The 14168-nt window shown below is 46.1% G+C and overlaps 1 protein-coding gene across 6 annotated transcripts in view; it reads right to left on the bottom strand.

Moving 5' to 3' along the window:
• The window catches only part of LOC147111928 (protein furry homolog), a 486257-nt gene that overhangs the window by 293976 nt on the left and 178113 nt on the right, over positions 1 to 14168 (bottom strand). For all 6 annotated transcript variants that reach the window (XM_085999325.1, XM_085999321.1, XM_085999322.1 and 3 more), the window contains exons 13-16: positions 13077 to 13185; positions 7153 to 7239; positions 6082 to 6253; positions 3620 to 3752 (exon numbers count right to left, since the gene is read on the bottom strand). In XM_085999325.1, the coding sequence (XP_085855451.1) occupies positions 3620 to 3752; positions 6082 to 6253; positions 7153 to 7239; positions 13077 to 13185 (501 nt within the window). The remainder of the gene's footprint in view (positions 1 to 3619; positions 3753 to 6081; positions 6254 to 7152; positions 7240 to 13076; positions 13186 to 14168) is intronic.

The following is a 14168-nucleotide window of genomic DNA, read 5'->3' as shown; positions in this document are numbered from 1 at the left end:
CTCCACCACCACGGAGAAAACTATTGCCGTCCTACGGACCATCTTTGCCAGGAACGGCTTGCCAGAGCAGATTTGCTCTGATAACGGACCACAGTTTGTGTCCGAAGAGTTTCGAAGATTTATGAAAAGGAATGGGGTAAGGCATTACACCTCCGCTCCGTATCATCCAGCCACCAATGGATTGGCTGAGAGGTTTGTACAAACCTTTAAAAAAGCAGTAAGGGCCATGTGCGATGACAACATTCCACTGCAGCATAAGGTGGACAATTTCCTGTTAGCCTACAGAAATGCGACACATGCAGTCACCAACCAGACCCCGGCCATGATGTTCTTTAACCGAAGGTTGAGATCTCGTCTGGATTTGCTCAAACCAAATGTACGAAGAGACGTTGAGAATAAGCAATTCCAGCACATCAATGAGAAGCCGACAAGGAGCTTCAATGTAGGGCAACCAGTCTTGGCTCGCGACTACCTAACAGAGAAATGGCAACCAGGAACGATATGCAAACGGCAGGGGCCACTAATGTACACCGTGGATGTTGGGGAGAACATTGTGAGACGTCATGTCGACCAGATCCTAGAGTCACAGGAAAGAGTCCACCCCAGGTCTCGCGTACCTGGTGATGAATCCGACATACCGGTAGCATCCACCCCAGAAACAGTAGCATCGGAAGCTGATGAACCAACCGACGACAGGGGGCCAGAATCGCCTCCGCACCAAGAGCAAGACACTCAGGAAAGGCGCTATCTAGAAAGGATCAGGAAGCCGCCCCAAAGACTGAATTTATAAATGGACTATTTGCCGTTAATGTTACATGTTAAAAGTGTTAATTGTTAAATGAATGTTATGGTACTGTTAATCTAAAAGGGGAGGAATTGTAGTGTATGTACCTTTAAGGGGAGAACTACTTTGTACAGCTCCTGTATACTGTAGTACCGGCAGTGACCACACCTGTATATAAACCCTGAGTAGGAATCTGTACTTTAGTTTTTGAGTAACCTGCATCCAGTAAACACCTGTTAATTGTTCCTCTGCAGTCTCTGTCGATTTATTGAAGAATACCATACATTAACATTCACGGATTCAACATGGACGACGTTTAGGCTTGGGCTGATAAGTGGCAGGTAGAACATAAGAAGTAGGAGCAGGAGTAGGCCATACGGCCCCTCGGGCCTGCTCCGTCATTCAATAGGATCATGGCTGATCCGAACCTAGACTCACCTCCACTTCCCTGACCGCTCCCCGTAATCCCTAATTCCCTTATCAGCAAGGAAACTGTCTATCTCCATTTTAAATGTATTTAATGTCGCAGCTTCCACAGCTCTCTGAGGTAGCAAATTCCATAGATTTACTACCCTCTTGAGTGAAGAAGTTTCTCCTCATCTCAGTTTTGAAAGGGCAGCCCCTTATTCTAAGATTATGCCCCCTAGTTCTAGTCTCACCCATCAGTGGAAACATCCTCACCGCATCCACCCGATCAAGCCCTCTCACAATCTTATATGTTTCGATAAGATCGCCTCTCATTCTGCTGAATTCCAATGAGTAGAGGCCCAACCTACTCAACCTTTCCTCATAAGTCAACCCAAGTCAACTCATGAGGTAACATTCGCGCCACAGAAGTGCCAGGCAATGACTATCTCCAACAAACGAGAGTCTAACCACCTCCCCTTGACATTCAATGGCATTACCATCACCAAATCCCCCACTATCGACATCCTGGGCGGTCACCATTAACCAGAAACTTAACTGGATCAGCCACATAAATACTGTGGCAACAAGAGCAGGTCAGAGGCTAGGTATTCTACGGCGAATGTCTCACCTCCTGACTCCCCAAAGCCATTCCACCATCTACAAGGCACAAGTAAGGAGTGTGATGGAATACTCTCCACTAACCTGGATGAGTACAGCTCCAACAACACTGAAGAAGCTCGACACCATCCAGGACAAAGCAGCCCGCTTGATTGGCACCCCATCCACCACCTTAAACATTCACTCCCTCCACCACCGGCGTACCGTGGCTGCAGTGTGTACCATCTACAAGATGCACTGCAGCAACTTGCCAAGGCTTCTTCGGCAGCACCTCCCAAACCCGCGACCTGTTCCACCTAGAAGGACAAGGGCAGCAGGTGCATGGAAACACCACCACCTCCAAGTTCCTCTCCAAGTCACACACCATCCTGACTTAGAAGTATATCGCCGATCCTTCATCGTCGCTGGGTCAAAATCCTGGAACTCCCTACCTAACAGCACTGTGGGAGTACCACCACCACACGGACTGCAACGGTTCAAGGCGGCGGCTCACCACCACCTTCTCAAGGGCAACTAGGGATGGGCAATAAATGTTGGCATTGCCAGCGATGCCCAGATCCCATAAACAAATTTTTTTAAATGCACGCTCCACACAGTTTCAGCAGGCAGTCCAGCCAAAGAGGAGTCCAGCAGGAAAGTTTTTATTTATTTTTGTGGTGCCACATTGTCAGCAGAAACAGGGCGGTAAGTCTTTCCCACCTTTCTTGGGGCACTAATGCCGGGTGGAAGGCCTCAAAATCTCTCCCAGTGTTCCTTTCTGTAAATGTAGTAATTGAGCAAAATAATGTAATATTTAATGCATAAAATATAAGATTGATACTGGAATAAAAAAGATATCAATGACTTCAGAAATGTTTCTGAATGTACATATAAATACATATTCTCAACAGATTAATGAACAGCCCTAAATTTGATTAATTTCTCAAAATAAGTGCTGGGAGATTAAAGAATGTCGAACCAGAGGCAAGAGGTATCCCCAGAGTGAGAGATGAAGAACTGGATGGTAAGTTAATTCAGGCTACTCTTACATATCTCGTGCAAATTGTTACAAAACAACATTACTAGAGGCTTGGGAACAGGTTCCTGATAACCGTTTTGACTGAGAATAATGTGTGGCTTTGGGTCTAAAGAGAGGAGAGTAAAATTATCCTCTTTGTAGGGTCACTTTATTGTCCAAATGAGTCATCCTCCACATACGTTGAAACCCAGCTTAAAAATAAGGCGAATCACAGAGGATACAGTCTCTATACAACTCATTTAAATCCAATGATATCATGGAATTACCCAAAGGACATTGTCACTTTCCCTGATGCATTAGTTTTTGTCCAGAGGAAGCAGAAAACATGGTAATAGACAATAACAGTACACAGCAACCGTACATAAAACGCATCTCTAGAGGCGAAGAGGAATAGAATCTGGCTGCTATCTGTTAGAGTGTTAATAGAAGAATTGTTTGTAAAATGAAATTTACAAATGCTTCATGCTAGAACAGACAGCGACAGTAAGCTGTGGACAATTCTGCCACTTCCCTTAAATTTTCCACAACCTTTAAATTTCAAGGTCATGCAATTTTCCATTCCAATCATTAGTGTGCTACTTGCATATATCCAAATCTGCACCTGGAGCTATGAGTATTTAGGCAATAACTTGACCACAAATATTGATTGCTATAAGCAAATTACCATTCTTATAAGATTTGCACCAGTTTTGAACCATTTGAAACTGACATACACCAGTACATGAAAATCAGCCCCATCCTTTCACCATTAACTCAAAACTGAACTCTGGGTGAATTATATGCTTGCTTACGTAATCATGTCTTCAGGTTCTTTGTTCAATATCTGTACATTGGTCAACATCATACAACGCCCAACTTCTTTATCGAGGTGCCTTAAGATGCTATCTAGGGCTTTTCTTAGTTGTGAATAGTAGAGAGACATTCCTGTTGAGTTGAGGGTAAAATCTAACTTTAGAATAGTTTTGACAGACTCCATTAACTAAAAGCAATGGCCCTGAATTTCCTTGCTATCTTCAGCACCTACACCATTATTACACTATTATTGTGCTAATAAGATCAAGGAAATTTGTATTTTAGCACAATCCATTGCACAGTTTAAACAGCTCAGAGCAAAATCGGATGATGAGATTGCGAACAATCTGGTTCAGCCTGAGACAGTGGCCAGGGAGGGGGATGGAATTGGTGCTGATGTGGCACTGTTCAGCGGTCCTTGGTGTGAGGTCCAATGCAACCTCCCTCCAAGCAGCATGAGTAACATTCCTGGCTGACCTGCTAGCTCGCAGGCCCAGGAGTCTGTCTCTCGTGTTGTCCGCCTCTTCCAGACAAACTTGCAGGTCTTCCTATAAAAAACTTGTTGCTCTTCTTTGGATGGTACCCAGTGGGTAGAGCAGTATCCTACTGCTCATGGTGCTACAATGTACTGAAGGTGAAGAGATGCCCTTAAGAGATTTGATCAAAATGTGCTGAGTAATGTTCACTGCAGCAATCCTTTGCAGTCCCCTAAATCTGTAGAAAAGATTCCAGCACATCTACACACAAGTTTCCTGAGGGCTAAACTGTTCACATTGCTTCTACATGTGACTTACACCAGAGCCAGGTGAATTGCAAAAAAGCATACCCAACAAACTTAAGTGTAACTCCCTCTAGAGACAAGTGGCAGATGTAACTTTTTAAAAAATTGGCATATAAGTGACAAAACTAACATCAACGAAATTCAGGGCCATAGTCCCTACTTCAATCACTAACTCCAGTAATGCAATCCACAGCCTCACAATGCTCTTTCTAAAAAAGTTTCTCCTGCTCTCTATATTAAATCTCTTACATTTAATCTAATATCCATGTCCCTTTGTTCTAGATCCCTCAATCACTGGAAACAGCGGGGCCTAAATTCATTATCACTGTGCCCATTTCTCAGGTGTAAAACGGGCTCAACAATAACCAATTTAGCAGTGCAGAGGCCCGCGCACAATCTGCACGGGCGATCTGGCCACTGCTAAATTGGTTGCGGCCTCATTTCAGTATTACGCCCATTTCAAATCCGGACTCCTAAATTTGTTAAGACTAGTCGGAGTTTGTAATGTGAAAGCTCCGGGTTTTAAGCTGCCTAACCTGCGCTCCTTAAAGAGACCACAGGTGGCCGCTCGAAAAGAGGTCCTAAAAACTTTTGAGATGTTTTTTGTGGAGTCGATAGGAACAGGAATGTTTCCTCCTGGCTCCACAAACAATTACTGCCATTGTCAGCCCATACTCGCCTCCCTCCCAATTGTCTCCTCACCCCTGACTGACCTGTGGTCCTCAGCACCAGCTAAAATTGGTTAGGCCCAGATAAGCCAGCTGTATTGGGTACAACTCAGCTGACTTATGATGGTGAGGCCTGAGGACAAACTTTGTCCAGTTCTCAAGCCTCTCCATTCTGTCACCGTGTCGCTGTGTGCTGCCGGAATTGTTTCGGTTTGGGGTGCAACAAATTTAGGCCCAAATCTGTTTCTAATTACCTTGTTCCTTCATAATTTTAAACACCTCTATCAAATCAACCCATCATCTCCTCTATTCTAATGGAAACAGCCCCAATTCTTCATTTTTATATTTCCTTATACCAGGCAGCTTGCTAATGAATCTGCACTGTACTCTCTCTCTTGTTTTAAGATTATTCCTATAGAGTGGACCCCAAAACTGCACATAGTATTCCAACTGTGGTCTTGGTAAGGTTTTAAATAGATTCACCATTGATTGTCAACTTTTAAAATCTATACCACTTGCCATAAAAACTGTATTCCATTAGCTTTTTTTTTACTTGAAGTATTCCTCTTAATGTCTTATGAACTTAAACTCCCAAATCCCTCTGCTCTTCCATACCACCCAGCTTTTCCCTCATTCAAGGTATAATTGTTACTTTTTTAAAATCAAAATGTACCATCTCAGATTCACGGACATTGAATTCTATCTGTTACATTTTTCCTAGAGCATCCCTTTGCAGCTTCCTTTGGTCCTCAGAATTATATCCTATTTTAAGATCATCTGCAAATTTGGATGTTACTCCCTCTAACCTTATATCCAAAAGTAGTAATTTTATTATGGCTAGTGGAGGTACCTATAAAATATATTAGAATGCAGGAGGTGTTCCACTTGCCAGAACTTCATTTTACTGGGGTAGAATTTCAAAAAGGGTCTTCTAATCTCCCGCTGTAACTTTGGAAATTCTATCCTACTGCACTAAAATACAACTTTTTTAAAATTACAATTTATGACTAACCTATCGTTTTTGCTTCTTCTTCTGTCAGGGTTTTACTCAAGTAAGTCTTCTTCACTCTAAGTGTGTTGCCAGATGGGAGTACAGCTCCTGTGTTAGGCATTGGTGGCTCCCCATCCTTCTGTTGCAGATTGTCAGCAACCACAAGGAAGGCCCTCAAACCAATGTTCATTCTCTGTGAAACATATTGTGAAAGTATACTGAATTAATATTTTGCTATGAAATGGCAACCATCCTTGATTTCCATAAGCTAAGATTAAAATTACACCTATTATCATACCAATATATGGTAATCCCCTTGTTAAGGTAGTATCCAAAATGTCATGTTAATTTCTAGAAAATTTCACTTATTTTATATCAATATAATTTTCTTGGGTTCAAAGCAGTTTAGCCATAATTTAAATATTTAAATAAATTTTTCAAACCAACCTAGCAGTAAACCCAGAGAAGATAGTTGATTTGGGGTGAATTGACACTTTTAAGAGCCGGCTCAACTGAGAAGGGGCAACCAAAGGCTATAGAGATAGTAACAGTTGAAAGGCAGGGATATACATAGCAAGGTGAAGAAGTTTAGGAAGCGAGCTCTAGCGCCAAGATGGCTGTATGCTCTGCCTACAAGTGAGGAGTTCCAGATGGTATATGCAGAGGAGGCCAGACTCAGTGGACCATAGGGCACAGTTTGGGACGAGCAGCTGGGGAGGGGACTGGAGTCTATGATGTTTTTGGCAGTAAGATGCATTAAGTTTTCCAAGTATTCAATAGGAGAAAGGTCTAGCTCATCATAACTCGATCTCAGATAGGCAGTTGGTTGTGGAACCAAGGACGTTGGCGGTGCGTCACAGTCACAATTACATTAATTTATCATTTCTTTCAATGGTAGAAAACTGGCAAACATTGTCATTCACCACTTTAACACTGTATATTGTGACCAAAGCATTAATTTTTTACATGAATTTGAAATTTAAATTACTGGTAAAGAGAAAAAAAGATTTTTTCTATATACTGTAAATGCAATCCGCTACACTAACAATCTTAAATTAAGAAAAGAATATTGTGAAAGAAAGCAATAAATACCTCAGGATTCAGACTGAAGGTTTTTGGTGACTTTCCAACACTAAGAAGGTCAAATATGATTTCCTTCATAGCAAAATCTAGTCGCTCCTGAAAAGTGAAAAAATATTTCTTAAATTATTTTAAAATCAAATGAATTTTGCAAGTTGTTGCAAAAAAAACCACAAAAAAGTCAAAATTTACAAGAAAAGTACACAGAGACATGTAAACATCACACTATATAGAAAGTCTACTATTTGCAGTACTTAGTCAAAGCCTGGGGGGTGAAATTTGTCTTGGGTAGTAGTGCAAAACGGGTAATAGTGCATTAGCAGCCCATTTTCTACTCCATCTGATTTTCTTTTACATTGGAGAAGAATATCAGGCGGAGTGTAAAATGGGCTGCCAATTTGCTATCGCCCATTTTGCGCTACCGCCCTAAGACAGATATCATCCCAACGGGTCTCAATGGAATCCCTATAATTTATGTGCTAAAATAGCCATGGGAAATGAATTTCCAGGATAATGCAGTCTTACGACGCTCAAAAGTATGCAACTTGCTCCATAATTTGTTACATAAATGCTGCTCCTTATCTTGAGGTTTTGGGTGAATGGGACCATGGGAGAATTCAATTAAAAATAATCAGAGTTGAAGTGGAGGGGAAAAAATTGATTCTTTCTTTTAAATTTCACTCACGTGCAACTTTCTGCTCCTAGCACTATTGTGCTCCTTGCATCTATTCAAATCTGCACTCGAAGCAATACATATGAGCTAATTTTGGAAAATTGGTTGCAAACAGCACACTTCCATTTGAGTCCACCTAAAGCCTACCACTAGCTATTCGCATCTAAACTGTGCCCATATTGGAAAATCTAGGCTTGTGTTTTTTGTGTTATAATTATATTTTTACTTCATTTTTGAATTCTATTTCCTGTCAATACTTTTGGTTATTGCTCTTCAGCCAATCACCTACCAGAAATAAACCGGTTACGATGGTATCACTTGGGGAGAATGGTTATAAACCATAGTACAAAAAAGCAGCTGCTGCAAAGCCCAAACTAAAAGGTAAGTTTTAAAGTTTTAATCAGTAAAAACCACACTGGTGGTAGTAGGATGGTGAGCAGTGCTCCATATCTACAATTCAGTATGCATGTGGGGAGCTCTGACTTCCCCAACTTCACAGCAATCTGAGCAATAGTGTGACCCCCCAACAAGTTCTTTATTAATATTTTGACACGTAAAATACATAGGCCTAGAAATTCAGTATCGCCACGTTTGGGGCTCTACAGCCGGGTGTTCGCTAAACTTAGCGCCGGGCGCAACTTAGCGCCACCTTCGCCGAAATTGAGTTGCATCGCCCCAAGAGGTTGCTGCTGCGCTAAAGCAGGCGGTGCACGACTTTCATAAGGCGCTAAGCCGGCGAGCCGAGGCGCTACCAGCGAGGGCGGCGCAGTGCAGGTGCGGCGAGTTATAGATTGCAGGCAGACACGATGGCGCCGGTCAGCTCTTAAAGGGGGAGGGTCGATTTGTTTTGCTGCCACGCCCTGCACACTGCAGCCCTGAATCTAGGCCTAGACAGACCTGCTTCAACAACTCAACGCCCACGACCATGGAGAAGGCCAGGGAGCGAGCGCAGCGCTTTAATGAGGGTGCCCTGAAGGTTCTGGTTGGCGCAGTGGCAGGAGGTCGCTGCCCAGCGAATACAGGAAAGCTTGGAGGGAGGTGGCGAACAGAGTGACCTCCAACAGCATGGTCCCCAGGACACCCACGCAATGCAGAAAGAAGTTCAACGACCTCACTCGGGTTGTCAGTATCCTCTTCATCCCTGCGTGTGCACCTCACTTTATGGCCAAAGGGTCCTGAAAGCCCCAATACCCAGCCCTCATCCAACACCTATGGGACACTCATGAAAATCACATGCACATTCACCACTTTACACACTGTCAGGGCTATTCCACCATGGGAGGCAGTGCAGGCAAGATCAGGGCTTGACACTGTCAGGGCTATTCCACCATGGGAGGCAGTGCAGGCAAGATCAGGGCTTGACACTGTCAGGGCTATTCCACCATGGGAGGCAGTGCAGGCAAGATCAGGGCTTGACACTGTCAGGGCTATTCCACCATGGGAGGCAGTGCAGGCAAGATCAGGGCTTGACACTGTCAGGGCTATTCCACCATGGGAAGCAGTGCAGGCAAGATCAGGGCTTGACACTGTGCTCGGAGCCCGTCCTTTCTCTTGCAGGGCAAGCTGCCCACAATCGCAGGCAGCAGCTACAGACTGGGGGAGGCCGTCCTGAACTTAAAGACCTCAGCGACCTGGAGCAGCGAGTGGAGCGGATTATGGGAGGCCGGCTGATTGGACCCGTCGCCACTGGAGATGCCGACCCCGTTCTGGAGAGCAATGGTAAGATCATCACCTTTTTGACCTCTCTCTTTCCACCTGTGCCTCACAGCAGCATCCTTTGCCACTCTCGAACCAATGCAGTGCATTGCAGCACTCATGCCTCCCTCGGTGCCGCCCTGTCCTCACTCTAAAGCAACTCTTGTGCCTCCCTGCTTTCAGATGCTGAATCGCCAGGTGAGGAGGCGGGCCCTCAAGCTGGCACTGAGTGAATTGGAAGGCGAGGAGGAGGAAGAGGAAGCTGGACCATCAGTGCCACCCTCAGCCGAGGCAGCCCATGGCCATGATGGGGACACGTCTTCCCTGGAGGGGAGCAGGGGGGAAGGGTCTGATGACGGTGAAGCTCCGGGGCCCAGCGGGCTGCAGCAACGCGGGAGGGGTAGGGAAGCTCGGCAGCCTTCTCCCCGGAGGGTGAGTTCGGCCTCCAGTCCTGCTACAGTGAGCGCAGAGGAGGTGCGGCTCCTTGGTGAAATGGGCGCCCAGGCTGAGCGCAGGCACATTGAGCTCATGGCTGCAGTGGCAAGGATGCCTGACTGCATAGAGTCACTGACAAGGAGTGTGCAGGAATTCGGGGCAGCACAGGCCAGGAGCCTGCAGGAATTCGGGGCAGCACAGGCCAGGAGTCTGCAGGATTTCAGGGCAGCACAGGCCAGGAGTCTGCAGGAGGTTGCTGCATCACAGGCCAGGAGTCTGCAGGAGGTTGCTGCATCACAGGCCAGGAGTCAGCAGGACGTCGCTGCATCACAGGCCAGGAGTCAGCAGGACGTCGCTGCATCACATGCGGCTTCCAGCCAAGTGCTTAGTCGTGCCATGCATTCACTGGCTGGTCTGATGCAAACACAGATCAGGGCCACACGGGCACTAACTGCTGCCACCCTTGCTGGATCGGCCAGGAATCGCCAGGGCCCTCGCCGCGCCACAGCAGTCCAGCAGTCTGTGCTTCAGCAGACTGCTGCGCATGCTTCAGTGCTGGCCCGTGCGAGTGCCAGTGTCTCGGCCGACCAGGGAGTGCCTGTGCTCTGTCAGGTTGGCAGCATTCCTGTCACTCCTCCACTGCAGCTGCCACCACCCGTAGGACAGACTGCTGCCACCCAAGCAGAGTTGGAGCAGTCAGCAGCCGAGCCCTCCAGGCCCAGAACTGGTCCAAGCCGTCCCCCAAGGGCATCTGCCGACTCACTATCTGACCCTCAGCAGCCTTCCCCCAGCCTTGCTGCAGCCACTGGGGTCCCATTGAGGAGGAGCTGCAGGGCGGGAAGGGGTCAATCGTGCAAGCGAGGCGGATCACCCTCGCAGGCCAAAAAGTAGGAGGTGTGGCAAAATGTTGAGTTTTTTATGAAGGCCGAGGATGTTGTGTTAGTTTTTTATGAAGGCCGAGAATGTTGTGTTTGTTTTTTATGAAGGCCGAGGATCATGGTCATTTTTGTTTCACTGTTTTGTTCATTTTCTCCAGGTTGTGAGAGCCAGTTATGTGTCTGACTGTTTTTTGGGGGGTTTCTCTGTATTTGTTTGTCATGCGGGAAGGGCACAGAGTTTGTTAAATAAAGAATTGTCTTTATTCAGATTGTCCATGTTTGCACTTTGAACTATTTGTTGCCTTGACCACCTCAGGTTTTGCGGAGCGGCTCCATTTATGTTCTTTCAATGGCACAAGCCATTCCCTGAGAGGGGGCCTAGAACCGACTTGCAATAAGCCGCTGACGGACGGCCCTTGCACTTTGTGCCTCCCTCCCGTCTTGGTGCTCCTCCTCCTCCTCCTCCTCTGGTGGTCCTCCAATGTCTGCTGGCAGTGGCTGAGTCATGAGGATAGCCAGGTTACAACAAAATGGGAGACTCGCTCAGGCGAGTACTGTAGGGCTCCCCCGGAATGGTCCAGACAGCGGAACCGTTGCTTCAGCACACCGATTGTGTGCTCAATGATGTTCCTGGTCGCTTGATGGCTGTCATTGTATCGTTCTTCAGCAGCGGTGGTGGGCGCACGGAGTGGGGTCATCAGCCAGGTGCACAAAGGATAGCCCTTGTCCCCGAGAAGCCAGCCTCCTGGGTGAGCTGGGGCTTCGAAAATGTCTGCCACAGAAGTCTGGCACAGGATGAAGGCGTCGTGGCTGCTGCGTGGAAAGCGGGCATTCACAGCTAGTATGAGCTGCCTGTGGTCACAAACCAACTGCACATTCAGCGAATGGTAGCCCTTCCGGTTGCGGTAATCTTCGGCATTCTCTAGAAGCACCCGCAAAGCCACATGCGTGCAGTCTATGGCGCCCTGGACCATGGGGAAGCCCGCTATTCTTGCAAATCCCATTGCACGCTCTTGCTGCTTGTCCGCGGTCATGGGGAAGGAAATGTACTGACGTCTCCTTCTGAAGAGGGCATTCGTGACCTGGCGGATGCAGCAATGCACCGCGAACTGGGAGATATTGGCAATGTCCCCAGTAGCGGATTGGAAGGAGCCGGTGGCATAGAAGTTGAGATCCACTGTCACCTTCACCGCCACCAACAGAGACGTCCTGCTCCTCAGCTGAGGCTGCAGATCTCTCTGAAGCAGGTGGGAGATCTCCGTGACCACCTCCCTTCTGAATCGAAGCCTCCGAATGCACTGCTCCTCAGACATGTTGAGGTAGGAGAAGTGCTGTCGGTATACCCTGGGAGGGTAAGGCCTCCTGTGCCGACGCCTGTTGGCCCTTCTCCGTCTGGCCATGATTGGCACTCTCTCTCGGCGTCTCTGAGCCGTTTCAATGCAATGCAGAAACCCAACGTTTCCACCCACTGCAGCCCCCATTATATGTGGCCACTCAAGGCTATGGCACTGAGAAATAAATCCAACTGCAAAGCTCTGGCCTGAAGCCAGAAGTACCTGTGCGAGCGATGAGTCAAAGCAGAAAGCTCTCTCCCTTTGTCTCTCTCCAAATCTCTCTCTCTCACACAGAAGAAGTGGAACAAAATGGCTGCCACAAAGAATGCAGGAAGAGTCCCGTTTAAATAGCGCCCCCCCCAGTCCCACAGTGACTGGGAACCGTTCCACTCAACCAGTCGCTGGAAGCGCCAGGCGCAAAGAAGGGGGGCGCCAGTGAAGTTCCGGTTCGGGGCGCACCAAGGGCGTTGCACCATGAAATGGCATCAGGATCTGCGCGCGCAGCTGAGCGGGAGCTGCGGTTTTGCGCCGCCGCTAGTTCTTGACTCAAGTTCGCGAGAGGCGCAGATCGTGCCGCGCCCGGGCGCTAGCCGCTTCGCGCCCCACTTTTCGCCCTCTTAAGGCGCTAGCGGCTGACGCTAACAACTGAATTTCTAGGCCATATTTTTTCAAGTTTTATTTTTTTCCTGCTGTAACAATCTGCACTTTTTCTAAATTCTGCGTGGCAGATCTTCAAATCTCTTCAATTGTTAAATTATTTATATATTAAGGTCACCAACAGATTATTATACAACTAATAGTACAATAGTAAGAATACTTCATGCATCTTGTTTATATTTATTTAGATCTACCCTGTCACTGATCTATTTCAAGAATGAAGTTAAAGTAATAGATACAATATTAGTGGTATATTTTCCATACCTGTGCAATGAACTGTATGATTTTTACAAAAATGTTGAGAGGCATATCCCTTGGCACCACGCTGCGAGATCCTTTGGGGAAAAGTGTTGTGGTAATGCTTGCAAGTCGACTGCAAAAGAAAGAGAGATTGATGGTTGACTGAATTCTCTTCTCTATGGAAAATTATGGAGGTGTTACTGCAGACTTAAATCACATTGACAATGAATGACTGCATTTGCTCAACTCCTATACTTTAATAAACATTAACTAACCACAAAGTAAAATTTATTATTTTCACAGAATAATGAAAACTGCTATAAATCGATCAAACACTTCTCTCCCTTAACTTGAGCAATCATGTTTCAAGCAATTTTTATGATGCACAGACTACTGGGTTATGAAATGCAGACGTAGAAAAGCACATTGCATTAAAATTTAAGTTTTTTGCTGTTGAGTGTAATATTATGAAAATCTAGAATTGCATTGTTTTCTTTAAGAAAAATGGGAGAAGTGTTAATTTTACATAGGATTACATAGGATATACGGCACAGAAACAGGCCATTCGGCCCGACCAGTCCATGCCGCCGTTTATGCTCCACTCGAGCCTCCTCCTGGCTTTCCTCATCTAAATCTATCAGCATAACCGTCTATTCCCTTCTCCCTCATATGCTTGTCTAGCCTCCCCTTAAATGCATCTATACTATTCGCTTCAACCACTCCCTGTGGTAGCGAGTTCCACATTCTCACCACTCTTTGGGTAAAGAAGATTCTTCTGAATTCCCTTTGGATTTCTTGGTGATTATCTTATATTGATGGCCTCTAGTTATGCTCTTTCCCACAAGTGGAAACATTCTCTCTCTATCCACTCTATCAAAATTTTTTATAATTTTAAAGGCCTCTATTAGGTCACCCCTCTGTCTTCTTTTTTCAAGAGAAAAGAGGCCCAGCCTGTTCATTCTTTCCTGATATGTAAACTCTCGCATTTCTGGTATCATCCTTGTAAATCTTCTCTGCACCCTCTCCAGTGCCTCTATATCCTTTTTATAATATGGTGACCAGAACTGTACGCAGGACTCTAAGTGGGAAACGTTTGGTTGCTTTGTGCCTCCCGTT

The sequence above is a fragment of the Somniosus microcephalus genome, chromosome 10 (assembly GCF_052327205.1).
Source record: "Somniosus microcephalus isolate GS21.2 chromosome 10, FLI_Smic_1.0, whole genome shotgun sequence".
NCBI lineage: Eukaryota > Metazoa > Chordata > Chondrichthyes > Squaliformes > Somniosidae > Somniosus > Somniosus microcephalus.
Note: the sequence above shows the minus strand (reverse complement) of the source record. Positions and strands in the feature narration are given on the sequence as shown.